Raw genomic sequence first — 22,500 nt, 5'->3', positions numbered from 1 at the left:
TCTTTCATTCACTTCTCACAGACTCCAACTGATGAAATGAATTACCTGTGCAAATGTGAGCATCAGTTAAAAACAAAAAAGCCAGAGGTTCAGTGAGTCCTTAACTCCTATCTGTAACACCACCATCGCTCCCATCTTCCACAGGAGCAACTACTGTCATCTTAAATAAAAGATTGTTCGTACTGTAAATTTTGCTGGCTGTCATTTTGTTTACTACATCATTTCAGACGAAGGTGCGGTGACCTTGGAACATCCCTTACACAGGTTAGGTAAATTCTTCCTTCACCTCCCCCTGGCTGATGGAAGCACCGACTTTGTTTCCTCCACAGCAATGACACTTACCTCTTCCAGTGATGGGAGTAAGGAAAAGTCTATATGCAAAAAGTAAAATTGTAAACCCTCAAGAGGAAGCTGCTGAGTAACAGCACCGTGGTTCGTAATCATCACAGCTGACAACCAAGCATTTAGGAACTATCGCATTAGGAAACTTGGCTGGGACAGATGATTGTTCAGCTCCATAGCGCATGCAGCGAGGAATGTTTATAGGGTAATGTTTACAGTACGCAGCAGAAATCCTAAACAGTGTGGTACCCACGCTCACTACATTTTCTTGTTTGAAGTGCTTGCCTACAAAATGCAAACCACATTTCTATTCTGCTCAAGATCTTACACCGCACTCATCACCGCAGTAACAGAGCATCTTCCAGTCCCACAGTCATCTGTCATGTCGTTTGTTCTCGCAGGCAGAGAAGCAGGTATGCATCAATCCATTGTTTTAATGCCAATTTTCTGTTTGGTTTTAATATTAAACAACTTTCCATCAATGCTCCCCGCGCAGTGTATGCCCTCTGGAAAGTTATATTTCTAGCCAGAAAGCACTATGAAAATTCTAAAGGCTTACTTATAAATGTATTTGGTTATAGCTATATGAAATGATTACAGATGAGCTATGCGGAAGCTCACTCTTCCACAGTCACAATAGCTGCAAAAGAAGTTCACAATGCTGCATGACGACAGGCTGAAGAAAAAGATCATTTCTTGTGAATGTAACATACAAATATTAAGACAGGACACCAGACTTCTTATTTTTTTTCCCCTTCCCACTGGGCGTTTTATTTTAGAGCATTTGCATTAGGTAATCAACTGAAACACTTCAACAACAGAAAGCTGGCAGCATAATAAGGAAAAATGGAGATTATTTCTCAAACAGCTGTGACAAAATGGTTTCAAGTTGGAATAGTATTGCACAAACGAACCAATTTACGGAGAGTGAGAGGGAGCGAGCATCTTCAACATGGATCGTGAGGAAAAAAGGCACTATTTAGCTGTGTGTGTATTTAAAAAGAAAGGAGTCATGAAGAACAATCCATGTTTTCCAAAATTACATTCAGTACTACTTCAGAAACAAACCTGTCTTTTTCTTTTTAACAGAAGCTACAGAAAGCTGCTGATGTGGATACAAGACAGTACAAGGGTATAAACATATATAATTATGCTCCAGAAAAGTCTTCACGAAGAGGGCTCTTCCTATAAAAACTGCTGCAGAGGCTACCTAGTTGCATAGGCTTAAAGTAAAGGATGCAGCCATGCAACTCAGTAGCGCTACAGTTTCCTTATCTCTAGTAGTCATAAAATAAGCTCTAATTTTGAAGAGCTAAATTGGCAGTGCATCTGAATCAGGCTTTTCCAGCGACTGCAAAGCAGCAGAGTTCAGTCAGCATCATCCATAATAACTCGTCACACACTCATTTAGCAACACTAGGTAATCTTAATGGAAAATGTTAACAGAATTATAACAGAAAACAACGGAATTCTCCCTGATATTAAAATAGGACTGCTCTGAGAACATAAACAAGGGAACACAAAAATAGCCACATTTCTTCAGAAAAGTTAAGTACCTGGAGAAAAGGCATTTCAAACAGCCTGGATGGACTGCTTCTTCCTTTGTCATATTGTATAGCAATCATTTTTTGTGCCTGTTTGAAAATGAAGCTATGAGCATACCATTAAAGACTGTAAGAAAGCAAATCCAGAGTGAACTGGAATGTATAAACATAGGATATCCTACACTCTAGAACTGTGCCTGCTTGTAGATGCACAGGAACACAGGAATGAAATTCTTGTTGCATGGATGCAGAATCATTATGGGAAGGAGCAAAGAACACTGTTGCCCTCCTATCAGCACTGCCCAGTATATGTCAAGTGCTCCAGGCATGCTGGAGTTATGGCTATGTAGTTGCCGGCACAGCTGAACCAAGTGCCATACACTGACAACCATGAGTTTCAACAGGGCTAGCATTCTGCACAAAATCCAAATGTTTGTTTTGTACAGGAAGTACGTAACAGTGTAACAGGATCTACTCTCAGCCCTAATTTTGAGGATTTCAGCGCCTTTCAAATGAACTCAGCCCAGCATAAAAATCAAATCTCACTCTGCTGTGCAGAGTCTACAGTGACTTCAGTTAAGAGATCTGTGTTCAGGAGGCTGCATAGTAAGTCTATTGAACCTGCAAAGCAGAAGTCTATATACTGCTGCTTTCTGAGTTAACTCATTGAGGGGAAATGCACAAGATAAATTTCATTCATAAACTGCAAAATATTTTTAATACCAACAGACAGCAGGTTATTCATACAGCTTTAAAGCTCGTTTTCCTAAACTCTCTGCTTTTAGGAAATCAAAGTTGGGCAGTTCTTATTTCAAAAGAGTGCAAAAAAGTCCGTGGTTGACAAGGTGGCAGCACTAGATATAGAAGCAGACTATCTGCCTCCTTTCCGTGTTCCACTGACAGCGATGCTTTCAGAGCACACCTAAAACGATGACATTTTACATTTGTAGCTAGCATTGCTTTTTAAAAAATACTTAAGCTCGTTTGCCTCCACCCTGTCAGTTCACAGCAAAGAATAGGAAGTAAATCAAATCTCTTACTATGAAAAATATATATTGCTCTTTGAAGTAAAAAATAAAATGCATTTTTCTGCTGTTACTGAAGACTCCTTTCCAAAGCCTTAAATCCTGGGGGGGGAATAAAAAAAGAAAAAGAAAAAACAAACAAACAAAAAAAAAAAAAACACCTAAAAATTGCTTATGAAATAGTAGACTTCCATAGTTTGAATAGGCTTTGCCTTCTGTTTTCTTGTCAATACAGATGTATTTGTACAAATACCTTCTTCATTACTTAGGTGAATGTTGTATATTTTCACTTAATAAATGCTCCTGTTCTCTTAAAAAGGTGCTCTTCTGAAAAATTCTGAAGACAACACAAGAAGATAAAGCAATCCAAATTATAACGAAGGAAAACAATTTCGTCATTACATCTAAAATAGAACTATCACTTAGTAGATAATCTTCACGGTGATTATAAATATTCCATTAATTTTATAACAAACTTTGACTCCTCAGCTCCTTCCTGTAGCTAGGAGACACGTTTCCATGTGTGAGCACATTCCCAAGCATGTTGGCATTATTAACGACGTCAGTAGAAAAGAACTGAAACAGGAAATCTTATACGGGGTTCACACTGTATAAATGGTAAAGCTACCAGAAGGAACTTCCCTGATTATCTGGGAGGAACAATGAGGTGTATTTTTGAAATTCAAAAAGAAAATGCAAGAAAACAAAGAAAACACAAGATGGACTTGACAGTCTCTCATTATCCTCTCTGTAATTGGACTGTTGCTTTTGGCTGCAGACACCCAGTTCACAGACCATTTTCCATTTCCTTTGTTTTCATTACAAGAACAAGCTGGCTAAAGAAACTCCACTTGGTAATTTTAAACTAAGCCTTCAGCATCATCCCTTAGGAATTAAAACTTTCACAATTCCAGCCCCCTCCTTCTTCTTTTTTTTCACTCCTAACTTTGTCTGCTCTGTGCCTTCTATCAAACTCCATGAAAAGCACTTTAAGAAAAGGCAGGTGTAAGATGTGTAAATACTCGTATTTAAGAAAATCCAATAGGAAACAAATTCTTATAGTTCTCCACTGCAGTTTGCTATAATGCAGTGGCCCCAAACATCTGTTCTCAAATTTCAATTTACTTGATCTACCAGGTGTTTCACATTGTTAATAACGGCAACTCACAAATTTACAATAGTCACATAAGGCAGTTACATAAATACAATTATGTCAAGTTCACTGCATCTCTCTCAACCAGACTACACATCACAGTTTGCTTCTTTTCCTCTTAATATAACAAAAGGATGAAAGCTACTTTTCTGTAAAGAGAATCCCTGGACAACATTCTAGTTTTAAAGTCATAGAGGTCACTGAAGTGCATTTCTGCAATATCCAACAGTTGACTCAACCAGGAAGTATATGCGATGCCTTTTTACTTTACACCTAACAGAACTGGTAAAAAAACAAACAAACCCCACTTCAAACTAGTTACTTTAAACCTTTTGGTCCAAATACATAAAATAAGCAGTATTTACAGCATTTTACTCCTTTTGTAAATGCAATGCTTTAAAACACATTATAAAGCACCTTAGTAAAAATATTCTACAGGTAAAAGTATTGAAGTAGTAGGAAAACCCTAACCATACCACAGCTCACTAATGGAGTCATAATATGGATTCACCAATACCTCAGCTTACAATAATTACAAAGAATCCATGGAGAAACTTGATACCGATTTTGCTATTTTTATACCACCGTGTAAGTATCGACTATAACTGCAGACAAAACCAACTTTCCTCGTGGTTTTCCCAACCTCAGTCCACCGCTTGGTGGTGGGCGTAAAAAACAACAGCAAACAAAATCCCACTGCTCCGATTCTTTAACTTTTTACAGTGTCGGTGTGGAAATGATGTTTTAACACTAACGATTAGTCATAATTTCTTTTTAATAAAACCACAAATATAAATATGGGCAATTCCAGCGGCAGCAGCATTTCTCAGCAGAACGTGATGAACTATCCCAATCCATACCGTGTGACGTGATTCACAAAAACAAAGCACAGATGTCAACCGGTTATTAACACTACTCATATAGTATACAACCAAGATTTCCATGTTGAAAGCTGGGAAAAATGACTTCCTCTTCACAGAAGTATAAATGAAAATAAACTGCTCTGAAAATTAAAAAAGAGCAATAACAGAAGCATTGTTTTTTTTTCTTTATGTTTTCGACTAGAGCTGCTGTGTGTTAATCGCTCCAAATTAAAGTGAAGATTTCCTCAGGTAAAGGGTATTAACTCCCACTGAAAGAATTAGTTAGATAAAAGATGTGAAGCTTTTGCTTCTGGATTACCAACACAGTTAGTCAGTATCCAACGCCCTGCAGGTGATCCACAGCCCACTTTTCTCGGACCTATAGAGAAACATCTTGGAGGTCTAACAAGCGATCTAGTTTCCATGGCTGAGGGCTAAGATGACGATGTGACCAAAGATTTAGGTCCGTATATCTAAAAGTATCACGTTCTTAGTTTGATTTAGGGTAAATCTTTTCATAGAAAAAGTTTTGAGCCAGGATATACAATTCTCCATCTTTTTCCCGAACTGCGTGTGCTCTGACAAACTGAAACTGCTCCAGTGCAAATTCATAGAACTCATTCTCCATTTTCCAGATTTCAGACTGCTGTAGCTTGGCAATAGTTTCTTTTGTGGGAAGTTTTTTCTCAGTTGTTTTCCTAAGATGAGACTTCTTTCCTAAATGCAAAATGAAAGCAATAACTTCACTTTAAAGTTCACGTGACGAAAAAATGCAAACAGCCCTTTTGTTTACAGAGTTGCACGCTCTCAGTGTGCCGATAAACTGTCCTAGAAGTGACACAACTTAATCCGGAGTTTATTAATGCAATATGCGGGGCTGGAACATTGCAGTCTCTCACTAAATGTTAATGAATTTTGAATCGGTTCTTACAATTCTTTCTTCTCAGCCTAATACACCCAACGAATGAACATTTCATTCAAGGAACAGGATTACTTCACATAATGTACTTGGAGCAAGATTAGTCCTACAGAATTAATTATTTAGATGTTAATCTGGTATCAAATGTTAAGAGTTTTACGAACTGCAGAGCCAGATACTTCTCTCATTAGGGAAAGATGACAAAAGTGATGACAGTACTTTCCTTAAGAAGCGCTATCTGTTGCTTGATATTAAATTCAATTATATTAAATTTGTCAATACTACATAAGCTGCATGGCCAGCTCCCAGAAAGTGAGCTGTTATCTATATAACATCTCATTACGATAGAAACACTTGGACCTTCGCACCCCAAGTAATCCAATGGCCTAGGGAAACAAAACAATCTTGCATTGAGAATGCTCTCATGGAGAAAGAAATAAATTCACAGAGAACCTGAATTGCAAATAGTGTGTGAAGAACATCAGTCTGTGTGCTGGCAAAAGGTGCAGAGATAAGTCACAAAGCCAATCAAAGATGTGAAATAGTTTCAGCAGAAGAAAGGACTCTGGTCAGAATTCTTCAGCACTTTCCCCCACCCCCAAGATTGTTGTCAGAGTGTTGTGGCAAGTTTCTGAGCACTCTGTAAAAGCCAGCTGATGGAAGAAAAACTCTCCGAAGAACAAAAGCTGCCCTCCAAAGTGCATTTTGCTCCCTGCTGGGAACTGATGACAACCAATAGTGATGACTGCCATATCCTTGTCCTATTCTTACACATTTCTGCTGACGTGAGCTAATGGCTGCCTCCAGAAACCAGGTACTGAGCTTAAAGTATTTAATTAAGTATTCATGAGCTGTATGGATATTCAGTCTGAAGAAGAAACCCTATGATACACCCTGCATAGCAGCATTCAGGATTCTCCACAAAACTCACTGTTTCTGAGTACGACGTATAGACTTTTTCCATGTTAACTTTCCACAGTTTATGCGGTATTGCTTTGCTCTTTGTGTCCTGGCCTTAACTGAATTATCCAGAGGCAGCCTTCAAAACTTCTTCTGCATTATCGGTGACTGATTTAAAAATGCTTGAGCTAAAGAGAAATTACTTCAGTTTTTGAAATTGCTGCAATGAAGGAAATTTAAGGAAGCCACTTGAAGAAAAAACATCTGGTTTTGTGTTTAAAATTCATTTTTCTTCCACTTCATTACTTGAAGATCTGAATTTTCATTCTGAACACAGGTGCTTTTTTGTTGTTGCCGTTTCTGAAATGAAAACCTATCTAGAACAAAACTCACCTTGCACTGTTAACTATGTTGTACCAAGAACAGAACTTCAACAGGGCTTCCTAGGAAACAGAAACCTTCCACTACCAACCACTTCACATAACTGAAACCCTAGCAAGACCCTTCAGAAGTGTTCTGACAAACATCTGCACCAATTTTCTAAGTATGTAATTTGAGCGTCTGTGATTTGCAAACATGGCACACCTAATGTAATTGCTTTTACCCCAATCTCAGTGTTACAAACTGTATAAGACAGAGTTTTCTTTAAAGAGTTCCTCTCTTCTGTAGGAACATCATTCAACTGGCAAACTTCATGGACTTCTAAAACTATTCATGTTGATTTAAATAATTCACATTTTAAACAGTGATAAGAAGATGAAAGGGATGTAGAAATCAACCATTTAAATACCTGTCCTGTACAGTTCTGTGGCACCCCTGAAGAACCGGGGCAAAGCTGCCTCCAATAACATGATGAAATCTTCAAGCTCTTCAGTAACTCCCACGAGGAAGTATTCATTAATCAGGTTGTACTTGGCTTGTTCCAAAGCCCATCTGCTCCCCACATTCCTAAAATGGCAGAGCACAATTATAACAAGTTCTGATGTAAGCCAACAATCCTTGTTCTCTAGATGACGTTTACTTCATAACAGGACATTCGTATAATAAAGGCAAGATAAAACTATTTCTACCTTAACTTCCCTTCCCCATTTCTATTATCTGTTCTTGCATCTAAAGTCTCACAATGTATGGTAGGTGGTTACCGTCTCTATTACTGCAATTTTCAGTGGATTTGCATTTTCTTCACTTTCACATTAGATACCAAAAATGATTCTGGTAAGAATCAACCTTCCCCCTCACATCCTATAAGCCTAATTGTGTACTAGTAAGTCACTGTAGTTAAGGGGAGGACTTCTCTATTGAGCAACAAAGAGAAACCGAACACTTCCACCTTTCCAGGGTGAAAAATACAGGCTCAGACTTCCTTCTTTCTTTCCCTGCTTGTCCACCCATCTGACCAACAGGCAATGAGGAATAATTCCCCACTTGCTTTGCTTATACTAAATTCATTCAATCTGGATGAATGGTACCTGTGATAGATAAATAATTCTCCTTGATTTCACCCAGAATCCTTCAAATCACTTTCGTGTTGGTTTTGTTTTTTCCTATATTACTATTTTCTCCATTACACAGTTCTAAAACACAACTATTTCATGTGAGCAAGCAGTTTTCTAATTTTGGTTTGCTAAACACTTCTTTAAAGTCTGGGCCATTGTTATAAAACATCTGCATTGACAGATGGACGCTATTTGCTTCTCTTTCAGTCTCTGCTGTGTAACGTTGACTACAGGATGCCTGGTAGAGGTTTACGCAGATAAGTTTATCCAGAACTCAAATACTTCATCCTCCACAAAGACTTTAGGAGCTGGAACCAAGTATCCACATTCAGAAAGACAGGGACTGTAGCCGGATGGAGCAGAAAAATTTAAAGACCCCACATCTACAAAAAGATAATTGTTGAAAGAAATGAAATCAATCATTTTTCTTCAGGGCACTGCTGGCATGGTATTCTAATGTACTGCTTTTTTAAGTACTGCATTCAGTACTGCTTCAGTAAAATGCTTTTCAAAGCGCCTTCAGAAGAAAATACATCAGTAAAGGACCTTGTGCTAAACTCCGTCCAGTCCTTCATGCTTTCCCCAACTGTGCTACACATTCAGACTTGTTAAAATTGTATTTGAGTGATGACAAACACAACTAACTTAAGCCACATTTATCTTCCTACCAGCACTCGGAGCTGTGGCCACAGAAGAATGGAATTTGAAGCCAAAGTTTCTCTGGAGCACAGTCTGAACCTCCAGCTGCCACACACTCATCAAAGGTCTGGAATAGAGACAACACAGAGCTGAGTGAGTATCGAGCCTCCCAACCTTGTTAGTTGCTAGATGTATTGGGGATCGAAAAAACACAAGATATGCAAAAGAAAAAGCAGACTAATTTTTTCAAGTCATGTTCATACAGCATTTTACTGGGAGGACCAAATTAAAATAGTATTTGGGAAACCTTTTATAAATTGGATCTTACTTGTGCCCCTCACAAAGGCTGTACACCAAAACAAGCAAAAACAGGCATCAAGTGCTGGTATTGCCATTTTTCCATTACGAGAGAAGTTATTACACGTACAGTGTCAAATATCACCAGGACATGTGTGATACTGGAACAGCTGGATCTTCAGAGCACAGAACACCGTGCCATTTATGCCTTAAAGTATGGCCCATTACATTTTAAACATTATGACAAAGAACTAATCAAAGTGAAGGAAAGTTGTTCGCTGGGTAACTGAACATTCCAAACAAGAGCACTGTACGTGGGCAGGCAGCTGGAGCAACACAGAGTTCCAATTACAGTAACGCAGCTACAATAAAAACTCTGTTAGCATTATAAAGAATGCCTGAGTACTTTATTCAGTCAGCATAAAAAATAACACAATATTTTTAATCTACATGTGAGCGACTTACCTGATGATTTTTTAATTTAATAACAAGTAAGTGGTCACATAGGCCACTTTTTTAGATTATTTTTTTCTGTGCAATTACAAATTTCTATTCAAACCAGGAAAGTAAAACTGCATTTATTTAATTCTTCCATCTCAGAACAAGAACAGTGTCCTTTGCTTTTATTTTGAGGTAAAGATCCCAAAGTTGTGTGACAAAGGATACCATGCAAAACAGGGATTAACCTGTGGTGTCTTGTTCTGCACTGTGCTCAGAGTATCAAACAGCTGAAACGTGTCACACATCACAGATGAAGACACAGTTTGACTGGGAAAACAGGACATTGGTATGCATTCACCAGAAGAGTCCTCCAGAGGAATTCTGGCCTGATTCACCGTTATGAATTTATAGCATCAACATTACCTAAAAATTAAGTTGTTTAAATGCATCTCCTAACTTACAAATGTACACAATAAACATGAACCGGCCCCAGTCAAAAGAATGGCTTCCTCACTTATTCCTGGAGGATATTTTATAGTTAGAATGTGTAAGAGAAAGCAAATAATTTTTTAACTAGGATGACATCGAAGCTCCCTTCCTCACTTCCTCCTCCATACATACCCCGACTGCTCCGTCCACAAACTTTAAGTAATACTTTACAGCCTCTGTTCTTGGAGCAGAGAAAACGATAACTTTCCAAGTGCAGAGGTACAAAACGGAAGTTAAGAACTCTCCTGCACACACGGATGGCGTGATATGGATGGGGAAGACTAAAGGTAAAACAAACATAGTGCCGGAAGGGGGCGCCAAAGGCCCGGGGACGGGGGAGCAGCACGGCGGTCACAGGCTGCGGCAGGAGAGGGATCAGCAGGTATTTCCTACACTGCTTTCTGTTGTCTTGGGTTAGAATACTGTGTGTAACAATGCGTACTTTACCTTCTTATCCCCTTGTTTTCTCCTTCGTAGCCCTGGTCTGTAATCATCTCCGAAGCGCAGAAAGTAATAATAAGAAACTAGTCGTTCTATGGGATCTCTTATGACATTTATGTAAATGGGTTTCTTTTTAACACCAAATCTAAAGCAAAAGAGGAAAAATAATGTCTTTTAAAAGAGAAATCAAAACTTCTTAGGAGTCAGCCTCTATGACACAACAGAAATCTACCTATAGAGCAGATGCTAGCAGGAGGAAGCTTAGTGCTTGTTCCTCCCACCCCCCAGGGCAGGACTTGGATGTGAAAATCAGTTCAATTTCAGTTCTCAGTGATCCGTTTTTTAACTTATTTAATGAAACAAAATGGAAATATTCCCGCACAACAGACACTCAGCATGTGCACAGATATCCCAACACTAGAAATACCTCCGTTAATCTAGCAGCTATATAGTTGTTAATAACAAATAGACAGACAATTGGTACTGAATTCCTGCCTCCTGCTGCTGCCCTGCCAACCCACGCTCTGCAGTGAGGAAGGGCCCTCCTGGCCGGGCTCCAGCTGGAAAAGCTGCAAACTTTTGGCAGCAGAGAGACAACTCTGAGCCCACCCGTTACCAGGGCTGATTCTGTATGGCTCTGCTTATTGAATACGAGCTTAAGGCTGCATTTGTAGTCATACTGATTTCTCTATCATCAGAAACAGGTTTTTTCCTCAGACATCTACCTAAGCTAATTTTGATTTACTGCTGCACAAAGTCGAAGCTCGATGAAATGAGTTGATAAGCTCCCGGGACACGTGTGAAAGACGAGCCACCTGTGAACATCCCAACTAACTACAGCTCATCCCAGGAAATTCAGCACTTGTGCGACTTCCATCGCTAGAGGGCAGCAATATCCCAGGCGGAGCCAAACGGCTGCACTACTCCACAGACAAATTAGCAGCGACATACTTTGCAAAGTCCAAATAAGATACATGTCCGTGGTAAAATCCCGGTTTCATTTCCTTCCAGGAAGTCACGTTCTTCACAAATCGAACCTGTAAGAGCAGACAACAGAATTTCTGTGCAGCTGGAACACATTAAGCTACACCAAACACAGTTAGGGCGCCTTGTTATTTTAAGTAAAAGCTTGCGATGCATTGGAAGAAAAGCCTAAAATAACTTGGAATATTATGAAATAATTTGTGCCAAATAAAGTTCGACTCTTCTGCAAGCATACCTCTGACTCATTGTAGGTAATCCCAACTTAATGACCTGAAACTTAGCAAAAGCAGCACACAGCCGGCAGAAGAGCAATTCAATAAATACTGTAACAAAATTAACAACGCCAACAAATTTATCTCAGTCTCTCTTATTTGTAAGAGGAACGCAGAATTGTGTTGGCTGTAAGCATAAATGCAAGTAGACCTTTGCTGGAATTGTCTGGCCTGTATTCAGATCCCCAAGTAACAGCACCCTGCATTTACAAATGGTTTCTCAGACCGATTTAACTGGGACAAGCGAAAGAAATTAGATGGTTTATTTGCTTCCCCTCCCAAATGCAATCCATGAATAAACCAGAAACTGTGTAGACTTATAAACTGTAGATCTAATTTACTCTTTATCACCTTGAATAGTTACCTCAGGTTTTGTTTCTCAGTGAAACTCCCATGTTAAAGTACAAATCAACCCTTAAACAAAGGCTGATAAAGCCAGTACCAGAAAACATAGTAATAAAAAAAAACAGGAACAGCTTTACATTACAAAGGTAAAAACGCCCCAAATCAGGAATATATCCCAAAGGTGTAATACGAGGGCTTCTCCAGGAGTAATGCTTTCTGCTTTATTGTGTTGGCCCACTATGTCAGGGGTGGATGTTGGTTGTACAGCAGACAATACAGGTCAAGCCTTCCCATCAGTACGTTGCTGCTGTGTGACAGATGGCAGCAATGGGGCAGTCTGACAGCACGGTGTCTGACGTGGAGGTGTGGATGAAACAAAGGTGTGTCACTGCATTTGTCCATGAGGAGGGAAAAAAAGCACCCACTGACATTCATCACCACTTGCTGAACAATGACAGAGTCCAAACAGTGGATGTGAGCACAGTGAGGCATATCAAATAGCATTACTGTACTCTTTACATCTGTTCTTGTTTCCATGGAAATAAATAGGAGGCATTACTTCTGGAGAGACCTATGTGGATTCACAGTATCCAAAAAACAAGAAACAAACACAAACCAATGACGATTTCAAAAGCCAGGACTGGTCTGTTAGAACACTGGTTCCTCACAAGTACAAAACTTGCTATCAAGGACTTCACATGTTTGATAATCAATTTTGTATTTCCTTAAACACTGACTCTTGGATTCAGGTAGAACAAATGGATAACATTTTCTAATAACACACAGCACTCTTTGCAGTGCACAAGTTTCACAGTCCGTGGTACTTCGCAATTTAACCCATATATTGCACATGAAAAACAGCAGTAAATCTATCTGAAGAGCACTGCACAACACTATACAGTGGTGTTTCATAAACCGCACTGGCTTTCTGCCTTGTTTTGTCTGCAGCACATATGATAATACAGCTACGCCAGTTTGAATTCACATGAACTACCTATGCTGCTATTGAAACAAACCCTGCTTTCATTGATGATACCTTTCTAAGACTAAAGATGATATTTTTAATGGAGAGCCTCAAGAAGGTTCTTCAATGGAAAGTATCCTCCTCCCCCTCTCCCCAGTCCCCAAAATACCATAGTTAGTTGCTACAACTCCACAAGATAATCAGTTATATTACAGATTTTGTATAATCTGGCATGGAAATAATAGCACTCATTTTAATTATGCTTCCATGAGCAAGTTTTCTGACATATAGGCTAGGTTTCAGTTCATACCAGACACAGGAAAATGTTAACTGCAAATTCCCAAGGGTCACTTGTGTCTTAGACCTCCAGTCTACCATCTGGTATCTTACCTTATACGTGCCAGTAAACCTTCTTTAAAAAACAAAACACATTTGCCTTAGAATGTCTTTGCTAAGGAAATACTTTTTTATCATCACAGAGCAGGGTTAAAGCAGAAGAAATTACAATTTCTGTAGTATAACAAGAGACCTGAGCGGATGTTCTAGCCTTTTATTAGCTTTAGCACTAATGCCAGCACAGCTAACAGTAAGGCTAGGAAGGTTTTATGTGACATTTACATCTGCCTTAAGATACAGATGAGCAACACACAGTGCCCCTGAGAATGCAAGTTTTCAACACCTATACCTAGCCTGAAGCCTTTTCCCTTCTTTCCCAGTTTGCAGCCTTCCAGAAGTCAGAACTGTTCCAGGCCACAGCCTAACGAGCCTAGATTCACACATTTTTAGGGCAGAGATAAATACAGCTTGCTGATTCTTGCTGTTAAATATGACAAATTTTATTTTCCTTTTCAGGGCTCAGCAGATACTGCAGCCTTCAAGAGACTGAGCCCAACTGAATAAAATTGGAGGTTACTTTAAAGTTCAGATAGATGTGAATGGAATTCCTGTGAAGCTGTTTCACGGAGCTTTTGTATAATCAGCTACAAAGTTGCTTCACAGCTTTTAGTAAGTGAGAAATCGGCTGAGCTCCACTGAATTAAAAAGCCAGATCAAAAGTACTCTGAGGGCGTAAGATGCCCTGAAAGGTAAGTTAAATGCATTCAGTTTCTAGGATGATAAGAATTTAAAGCAAGTCCCACTGAGGAAGAAAAACAACAACAACAACAACAAAACCAGCATACTTGGTCTGAGCAAAAAGCCAAATGAAATCTGTGCAGTCAGTCCAAAGTGGTGTTGTAAACCATCACCTCTGACCACCAATTGTTTCCATCAGTCGATCATATCTACAGGCTGACACACACACACACACCCTGAACACCTTACCTATGGCCTGGTGCCACGTGGATCTCTGGATACTGAAAATTCCCCAGCTTTTCATTCCATCTTATTACAGTTGAGTCAACTGCAACATAACTGACTTAATGTTACAAATAGTTGGGATGATAAACATCACACAACTGGTCAGGACATGTGAGAATTTTCCCCTCTACAAAAGTTTGAGTAGAAAAAGTTTCCAAGAAAGACTGCAAGAAGTGTCTCCACTACAAGGAACCTGATTTAGATTTCAAGGCCAGGAACGATGGGATTGGTGAACTGGAATCCTTCTGGGAAGGCACAGGTTGTTATAGCTTGGAGAGCTAAGCTACTTGCAGTTACCTCTGAAGCAGAGGGTCAGGAATGCTGGAGAGCTAGCAGCACAGCTTTGGCTGAATGCCATGAAAAATGACAAGATCAAGGCAAGGGCAGCTGAGAAGCAGTTCTATGAGATGCTGAAGACAAGAGCTGACCAACCCAGCCATAGTAAAAAGCCAGGATACCTCTCCGGCACAAATAGCTCTTCCTAAGAAGGGAAAATACACCTGGCACACGTGCAGCGGTGGTCAGTGGTGCGCACCAGCCCATTCTTAAATGCTCAGCACCTGATATTTCACAGCACACTATTTCCACTTCTAACAGACTGCCTTTCTGTTCCACTTCTGACAGTCATTGAAACCTTCATCACTAAAGGAAATACGTATTACTGAAGTCAGTACAGATGTGCTATCTTCTGAGAGGCCACCATTTTAGAATGCATCAGGAAGTAAGATTATGTGTTTTCAGCTTGCCCTGTTGAGAAAATTGGGAAGAAACTGCAGGAGACAAAATCCTGAAGAACTACAAGCAGCATGTTGAATTAATGGAACGTGGGATAATTCTACCACATTTTTTGTATGTTCACAACTACAGCACCAAAAAAAAGGGTGTCCCCATACTCCCCTTTTCTGATAATATATCAACAATGCATGCTGCAAAACAGAAAAGTAATTTCATTTTAAATCTATTAGATGACACTTTCACCATGTAACAAAGAAGCAGAACTTCGTGTGGCTGTCATGGCACCCAGTTAGCCTTAAAAAAACCTTGTTAAAGACAAAAGATATCAGTACTGAAACATGCAAGCAAAAAATCCCAATTACTTTATTTTATTGAATGCAGGTCAGAAATGCAAACATGGTGCTGAACTTGCTGCAAAGGAAAAGCCCAACCTGTGGAAAGAAGGGCAGATCCCAGGATCTGGCTTTCAGACAAGACACAAGAAAGGAGCACTGCTGGGAAAAGTTCCACCTGAAACTCAAACGGATGTGTTAGGGACTTTTGTGAGACTACCACCAAGCAGATACAGTTTATATTTAGAGTGAATTTTAAGTAGTCACTTTTCCCAGATTGCATTTAAGAAGTAAAGGTTCCACATATGGGCAGAGAATTTTAAATCTGTAACAGAACCAGAATAGTTTGGAAAAAGCACTGCAGAAATACCATATACCAGAAGGTTTACTATTTTACTCATTTATTTATGTCAGCCTAAAATAGTCTTCACCTTGCTCTGGGAGATACTTGTTTTAACAAACAGTATCACCAATAAAAACAGTTCTGCCCTTGTGCTGGGTCTACATATTTCACTACTGGCACACACACCTAATAACTCAACCCAGTGGTACTGGTGAACATGGTACGTGAACTCTGCTCTTGGGGCACAGGTCTTAAGCACTTGCTCTACAAAGTGGGAGTGATGACTGCCAGATTTAATCACAATATCACCTGCGTACTTCAGGAAAAATAATTCACAACAGCAAGAACCCAACAGTGACACAATCCCACCACCACTAAACAGGTGCCCATTCTTACCCCCAACCACAGTCTGTGCCCCTGTGCTCATATCCCGACTTCAGTCTGTTCTATATGGGGGAGAAAGAGTGGAGGACCCACTGCCATCTGCTTCCCCCCTCCTCCAGACTACAGCAGCTGTTCCAAGTACTCTTGCCTGTAGGCATGCACTTAAAGGAGCTGGAAGCTTCAGTGCTGACATGCTGCAATGCAGAACAGCTCCTGCTGCCACTGCATATCAACTTAAGGCTATCAGCACATGATGGGCAACACATACTTAGAGTTTGGCAACATTTGCTTTATGGACAGGGACAAGGATAGTGATATTTCAGACCTTTGACTTGGTTTCCCTGCACATGCAGTCATGATGAGCAAGGAAATATTTTAAAACATAAAAAACAAAAAACATAACTCCCCACCCCACGTACAAGAAAAACACAGCATTCATCCCTTCCATCATCATCATTTTTAAATACTCATAATCCATAGCAGCAGTAGCTATGATCAATTCCAACCTGAGACTGCTGCAAATTTAGATTAGAGCTCTAAGCAAGTATGAAGTGACCCATTTACAGTGTCTCTTCACAGCCACATCTTCCTTCCTGTGTTTTGTCACCTGTGAGACCTGACCAGACCTGATCAGAGAAGCAGTGCAACCCTGACAGCACAGCACCTGCACTATACAGAGGAGAGCACTTAAGACTGCATGCACTGCAGATGGAGATGACAGGCAAATATTATTAAAGAGCCAAAAGGCAGACAATGCAGTAATGCACTACACACAGCTATAAAAACAAAGGTCAAGACTTCCACAGCTATGTTTCTTTTTAGCTTAGCTTTTCTCCTATAAACAGGTACTTACCACCTCCAGCAGCACAGCAAATATCTAAACCTATTATTTAAGTCTCCTCTACAAAAAATAAATGTGTTCAACTCCATGTGGGTTGGAAAACACGACATCAAAGTTGACTCCATTAGATCATGTATGTTTGCAATAGCTAAAAAAGTTTACCATGCTTTCCACCAGCTTAATAAAACCATCCCAACTGCAGCTGCTTACCTGATCTTGCAGAGACATAACAGGGTTGTTTTTGGTTGTATTGATATGTAGAACATGGTATCTGTTCTTCGCACAAAGATCATAGGCAATATTTGTGAAAGATGTGCTGGCAGTCTTAGGTACTCTATTGTAAATAATAACCACATCATCTTCTTCATCAAGTGTCACATCTTGTCGGGGACCATCTGCTGTATGACGCTGTTCTATCTCTCTGACTTCATGTCTTGCAATAGCCCTTTCTGTAAAGGATGACAAATACAAAATTTCAATATGAAGACTGACAGTTTTGAACTTCAAACCTTAGAAGGCAAATAACACTGTGAAAAGTGACACTGCCCCAGCAGTAAAGGAAACATACGCTGTTATATGTATTTCTGATGCATTTAATGTGAGAAATCTATAAAATATACAGAAGATAAAAGGTGAGTTAGTCTGACAGCCTGGAAAACAACGTGCTTGGGGAATGCATCCCATATTCTATGACTCATGTAAAAGCTACTGCAAGCCAACACCTTTAATGTCTGCTATGTGCTATCAAAATGGTTCCATCACAAAGGATCTCAAGTAGTTTCTATAACATACCCACTATTTAAAAAACTATAACAAAAGAAGCAACTCAAGCAACCTGAATGAATTTTCCAAAACCAGCAGAACACCAGCACTACAGATTGGGTCAATTAACTGTAGAAAGGAGCTGGAATTCAGATCAAACCGATGTTTTTTGATAGTCTAATTAACATGAGCCCCAAGTGCAAAGCTTTACAATAAACTGTTTCCAAAATTTCCATTGGCTTTACTGATGTCAAGTTCACAGATGCTTATGGAACATCAAAGAGAAAAGTGATCTCAGTACTGAAGTACACCAAATATTGGACAAGGAAAAAACATGTAAAAAGCAAGCTATGGCAAAGTGAGCATACTACAAATTAACCTTTTATACAAAGGGTGACACTGAGTAACTGAACTCTGCTTCAAGTGCTAAAAATCTATTTGTGAAAAAAAAGCTGTTAGAGGGTTTCTTTTCCTGCTGCTGAATATTAAATACTTTGTGCTGATTCAGACACAGCTTTGCTCTGACCTAGACAAGCATATTTGTTATACAGATATCAAAGCAACTTTCCTGATTCACTTATTGTGATACTACTTTTTTAATAATGCATTCCAGAAAATCTGTATAGGCCAGCAGTGCAGACCAAGGTCCATACCACAAACATAATATGTAATCCCCTGTATTATATTCTTATCCATAGTGCAGCTCTTCTGAATGACACACTTTGCTGCAGCAGCTACCAGCCTTTACTTCCCTTACTTTTCGTAACTCAGCTCCTTGTGCTTTCTTTCACCATGTCTCTTTAATTACAACATGAAATCACGTTAAAACAGAAGCTTTAAGCTGTGAACACCACTACCCTATAATTCCACATAAGTTGTCTTCAACCACAAACTTCCATCTGCCTGAAACACTTCAAAGCTTAAACCTCTTCATATGCTTGTCTCTCACACCCCATAACTAAGTCACACCGGCATGAAAATGTTTGTAGAAAATGCTTATTGAGCATCTCTCAATTTTCTATGTGACATCTGTTGCTCCCCACTACACCAGTCACAGTTTTTACTCCTTTTCTCATTTGCTACCTCTCCCATCACTGCAGGCAAACCTCCAGTTTTGGAAAGATGGGGCAACAGACCAGGCTTTGATCTCACTGGAGATGGCTACCACAAGAAGTAGGCGGCAGCTCCTCTCTGTACCACTAACTGTTAAAGCTTTGGTAGGGAGATGTTACTGAGCTGCATGGCTGCCCAAGCTCTGTGTGGATATATCTGCCACCTAGAAAGGCAGAAATGAAATCTCATCCAAACAACTGCACAGAAGTGCAGTTTACACACAGAAAGCCAAAAGATGCAAAAAATTGACATAAGTTTTCCTCTGTTGAAGTATCTGAAATCACAACTAAAGAATTAGTGTGATAAGTGAACTGTAAAGGCTATACGTAAAGATAGAGAAGTCATGATTAGACACAATTAGCAAAAAGGCTATTGCATGCAATCATCTTAGGCTTTGTATTAATGAGAGATGAAAACAAGAACCAAAGGAAGAAGAATTCACACAAATACTAAGTGCACAGTTGTATTATTAAAAATAAATAAGGTATGTTTTAAACTTCCAACTAGCAAGAAAACTCATCTTTATGGTGAAGAACAGGAATTGCCTGTTTGATAAAATCAAAGGCAGAGACGAAACACAGGATACAAACTGTCAAAGGGGCGTGGGAGGCTAGAGGCAGTGAGAAGTAGACGAGACACCAGAAAGCATCTGTCTGACTGTCCATCCCAATGGTCCATCTCACTGAAGTCTGTTATTAAAGAAAGAAGAAAGCTGCACATTTTGTAAAAACAGATGGATTTTTCTTTCCAGTCATGAAAACTGATAGCAGTTTTTCCTATGAAGTCAGGAAGCTTTTATGCTACATTCTGAAACCATGGCTTAGTTGTTAAAATAGCACAAATTTCATCTACATTAGTAAATAGGGGTGTGGGAAGAAATCTAGAAACGGTAACATACAGCTCAGAATACTCTTCAGGCAAACTATATTAAACAGGAGTTAGAGAAATTAAAGAAGTTAACCAAATGTCCATCAGTTCCTTACTTGCTCTGTCACTCTGTAACAGTTGAAAATGAACATTGCTTAAGAGTTTTAGAAGTACAGTAGAGAACAAGATGTATTCTTTAACAACTTATTACATGAGGAAGATAGGGAGAAAGATGCTAGGTATTTATTAAATACATTTCATTTACCAGAAATCTCCTTATATTACAACCAAGTAAATTTAACTTTGATTTTGAGAGCTTGTCTACGTAGGTTTAGATCGGTTCCACCAACATCAATTTTTAAAATAGGTTTGGCCATTTATTTTCTATCAGAAAACCAGCGGACAAAATGATGTGCTCTAATTTCATTGCTTTCATTGTATTCTATTTAAAACCAACTTTATAAGAAAAACAGCTATGCAGAGTTACACAAAGAGTCAAATGCTTAAACTGGGTTAAGACTGCCATCTCTAAGTTCTACACTAGTTTTCTACATTTATTAAAAGAAGATAAATGGCATCCCAGCAAGTGATACTTCAAATACAAGACAGATTTTCATAGTAATATGATGCATGATTGTACAATTAACAGATGTACAGTAAGAAGAGTGGCATGGTTAGGATGGTACAGGTTTATAGTTAGAAAGAGTATCATGGTGGAAAGAGACAACCAAAACCAAAATGCTTACCCATGTCCCAGGCTCACTGTAGAAACATCCAAAAGGAGGGATCTCAAAAAAAAGATCCTTCTCCAGTGGCAATCAGCCCTCAAATGGGGTCTAGAAGAGGTGCAGCCAGGCTCCACCCCTTCCAGTCACACAGCTGAATTGCCTTCACCTGTGATCACACTGCTGACTCGCTCAGTGCTTGCCTCAGGTGATCAATCAGAGGTTCAGGCCGTGACTCAACAGCTCCCATACAATGATAATTTCAAGGCACAAAATATCTGTTTTATCTTGACAGATTATTTTATTACTGCCTCTTTAGGATCACTGAAATAATATCATTTCTGTAGTGTGTTGAAAAGTGCTGTTCCATCATAAGCAACTGTTGTACATGCAAGCTTTCTTCCATTTCATAGACTGGATTTCCAATTTAAACCAGTAAGCAACTTTCTTCAGGTTGTAAGCAGTACTGAATGCATCTGACCTGTTGTCTCAGCTCTATTCCCTCTCTGTTCTCAGGCCAATTAGCCAAGCAGCTGGCAGCCCGAGGCACCAACAGCTCTCAAGCTGTTTCCCTGCCCAATAGCTGCATTAAGCACTTCAATGGCCTAAATACCAAACCAGAGCAGAACCAAAAACATACTCAATATTGACTCCATTCTCTTCTGATGAAGAATGAAAACTGAACAGCAGCTTAAAAATTATCCATAATTATGTAGCAAAGTTAATGTTCTGATTCACTTTTCAAATTATATACACATAGCATGTAGCCTTCCTCTTCCACTGAAATGTGGTTCCTCTGGGAGCTGTTGGGCAGCACATTGCTTTCATAAAACAGAGCAGCACTGCTGTATGTGGATACCAATACTTTGGGGATGGAGAAGGAAGAAAGAAAGAATCAATGGTGCTATGACAATTTATGGCCATGGAGGATTTCTGTCACTATAGCCAATTAAAACTATGTGAGAAATATAGGTTAATAGAAAAACCCTGAAGTTATATTTGTTCAAGGTATCAGTAATAACAAAGAAACACTTCCAAAGACCTTTAAGAATATTAGCTCTATTCTGCTCTAGTTTTAAGTTTTACCAACAGCAGAACCACCACTTTGGTTCTTCAGAAACTTCATGACTCAAATACTAATGTGAAAGTGAAGGCTTGCCCAAAATACTTTGGCTTTCTTTTTCTCTATAAAACAATCATGAGGCCTTTTGTCTCTTTGCTGCACATGGATGAAAGTCCATTGCACTCAAAGACAACAGTGGGTGAAGCACCAGGGCAGCAGCACTGTGCTCCAGGAATAGCGCTGCCCAGCACCAATCTGGGAGCTTCAGGTTCTCTCATGTCCAAGTGACTCCTATGACTCCTTGCAAGTATATCTCAGTGACCATCCTTAAAACTGTTACTAACTACTCTGATCCTCATTAACATATGTAAAATAGATTTTACAAGCAAGGATAGCTAACACTGTTGTGTTAGTCTTACAAAGCATCTCTGCTTATCATTCTGAGCTGACAGACTTTTCACAGGTAAAGCCAATACAAGAAGAATGAAGCACACACGCTCCAGTTCCAGGACAGGCTCAACACATGTGTGCTCTGAACCCAGATCTGAGCTACAGAAAGTGAAGACCATACGCAGAGCACACAAAACGAGAGAAAAGAGCATTAAAAAAAAAAAACAAAAACAAAACAAAAAAAAACCACTAAAATTCTGCTACTACTACTATTTAGTATCTATATTTGCTTAATTAATACTGGACACATAAACATGATTGCTGACCTTAACGTATGTATAGGACTTTGAGCAAGTCCTTTGAAAAAACAGAAATGAATCTGCACGCTGGATGTTACCCATTGTAGTTAAGTCACAACAGAATTAATTTTAATTAAGATCATGACTGTACCATTTTCTTTGTGAAAACCATT

The 22,500-nt window shown here is 39.3% G+C and overlaps 1 protein-coding gene across 2 annotated transcripts in view; it reads right to left on the bottom strand.

The window, feature by feature from the left end:
• Positions 1-1,415: 1,415 nt before the first annotated feature.
• The window catches only part of HS2ST1 (heparan sulfate 2-O-sulfotransferase 1), a 67,693-nt gene continuing 46,608 nt past the window's right edge, over positions 1,416-22,500 (bottom strand). Inside the window, exons 1-7 of one of the 2 annotated variants that reach the window (XM_072343447.1) lie at positions 20,597-20,650; positions 17,319-17,557; positions 11,501-11,586; positions 10,556-10,694; positions 8,911-9,008; positions 7,537-7,694; positions 1,416-5,644 (exon numbers count right to left, since the gene is read on the bottom strand). In XM_072343447.1, the coding sequence (XP_072199548.1) occupies positions 5,418-5,644; positions 7,537-7,694; positions 8,911-9,008; positions 10,556-10,694; positions 11,501-11,586; positions 17,319-17,557; positions 20,597-20,600 (951 nt within the window). In that variant the 5' untranslated portion in view covers positions 20,601-20,650 and the 3' untranslated portion in view covers positions 1,416-5,417. Of the gene's footprint in view, positions 5,645-7,536; positions 7,695-8,910; positions 9,009-10,555; positions 10,695-11,500; positions 11,587-17,318; positions 17,558-20,596; positions 20,651-22,500 lie in introns of those variants that run through there. The other variant, XM_072343445.1, reaches the window with a different exon arrangement.

This window comes from Excalfactoria chinensis, chromosome 8 (genome assembly GCF_039878825.1).
Source record: "Excalfactoria chinensis isolate bCotChi1 chromosome 8, bCotChi1.hap2, whole genome shotgun sequence".
Classification (NCBI taxonomy): domain Eukaryota; kingdom Metazoa; phylum Chordata; class Aves; order Galliformes; family Phasianidae; genus Excalfactoria; species Excalfactoria chinensis.
This window is presented reverse-complemented; position numbering and strand designations above follow the sequence as displayed.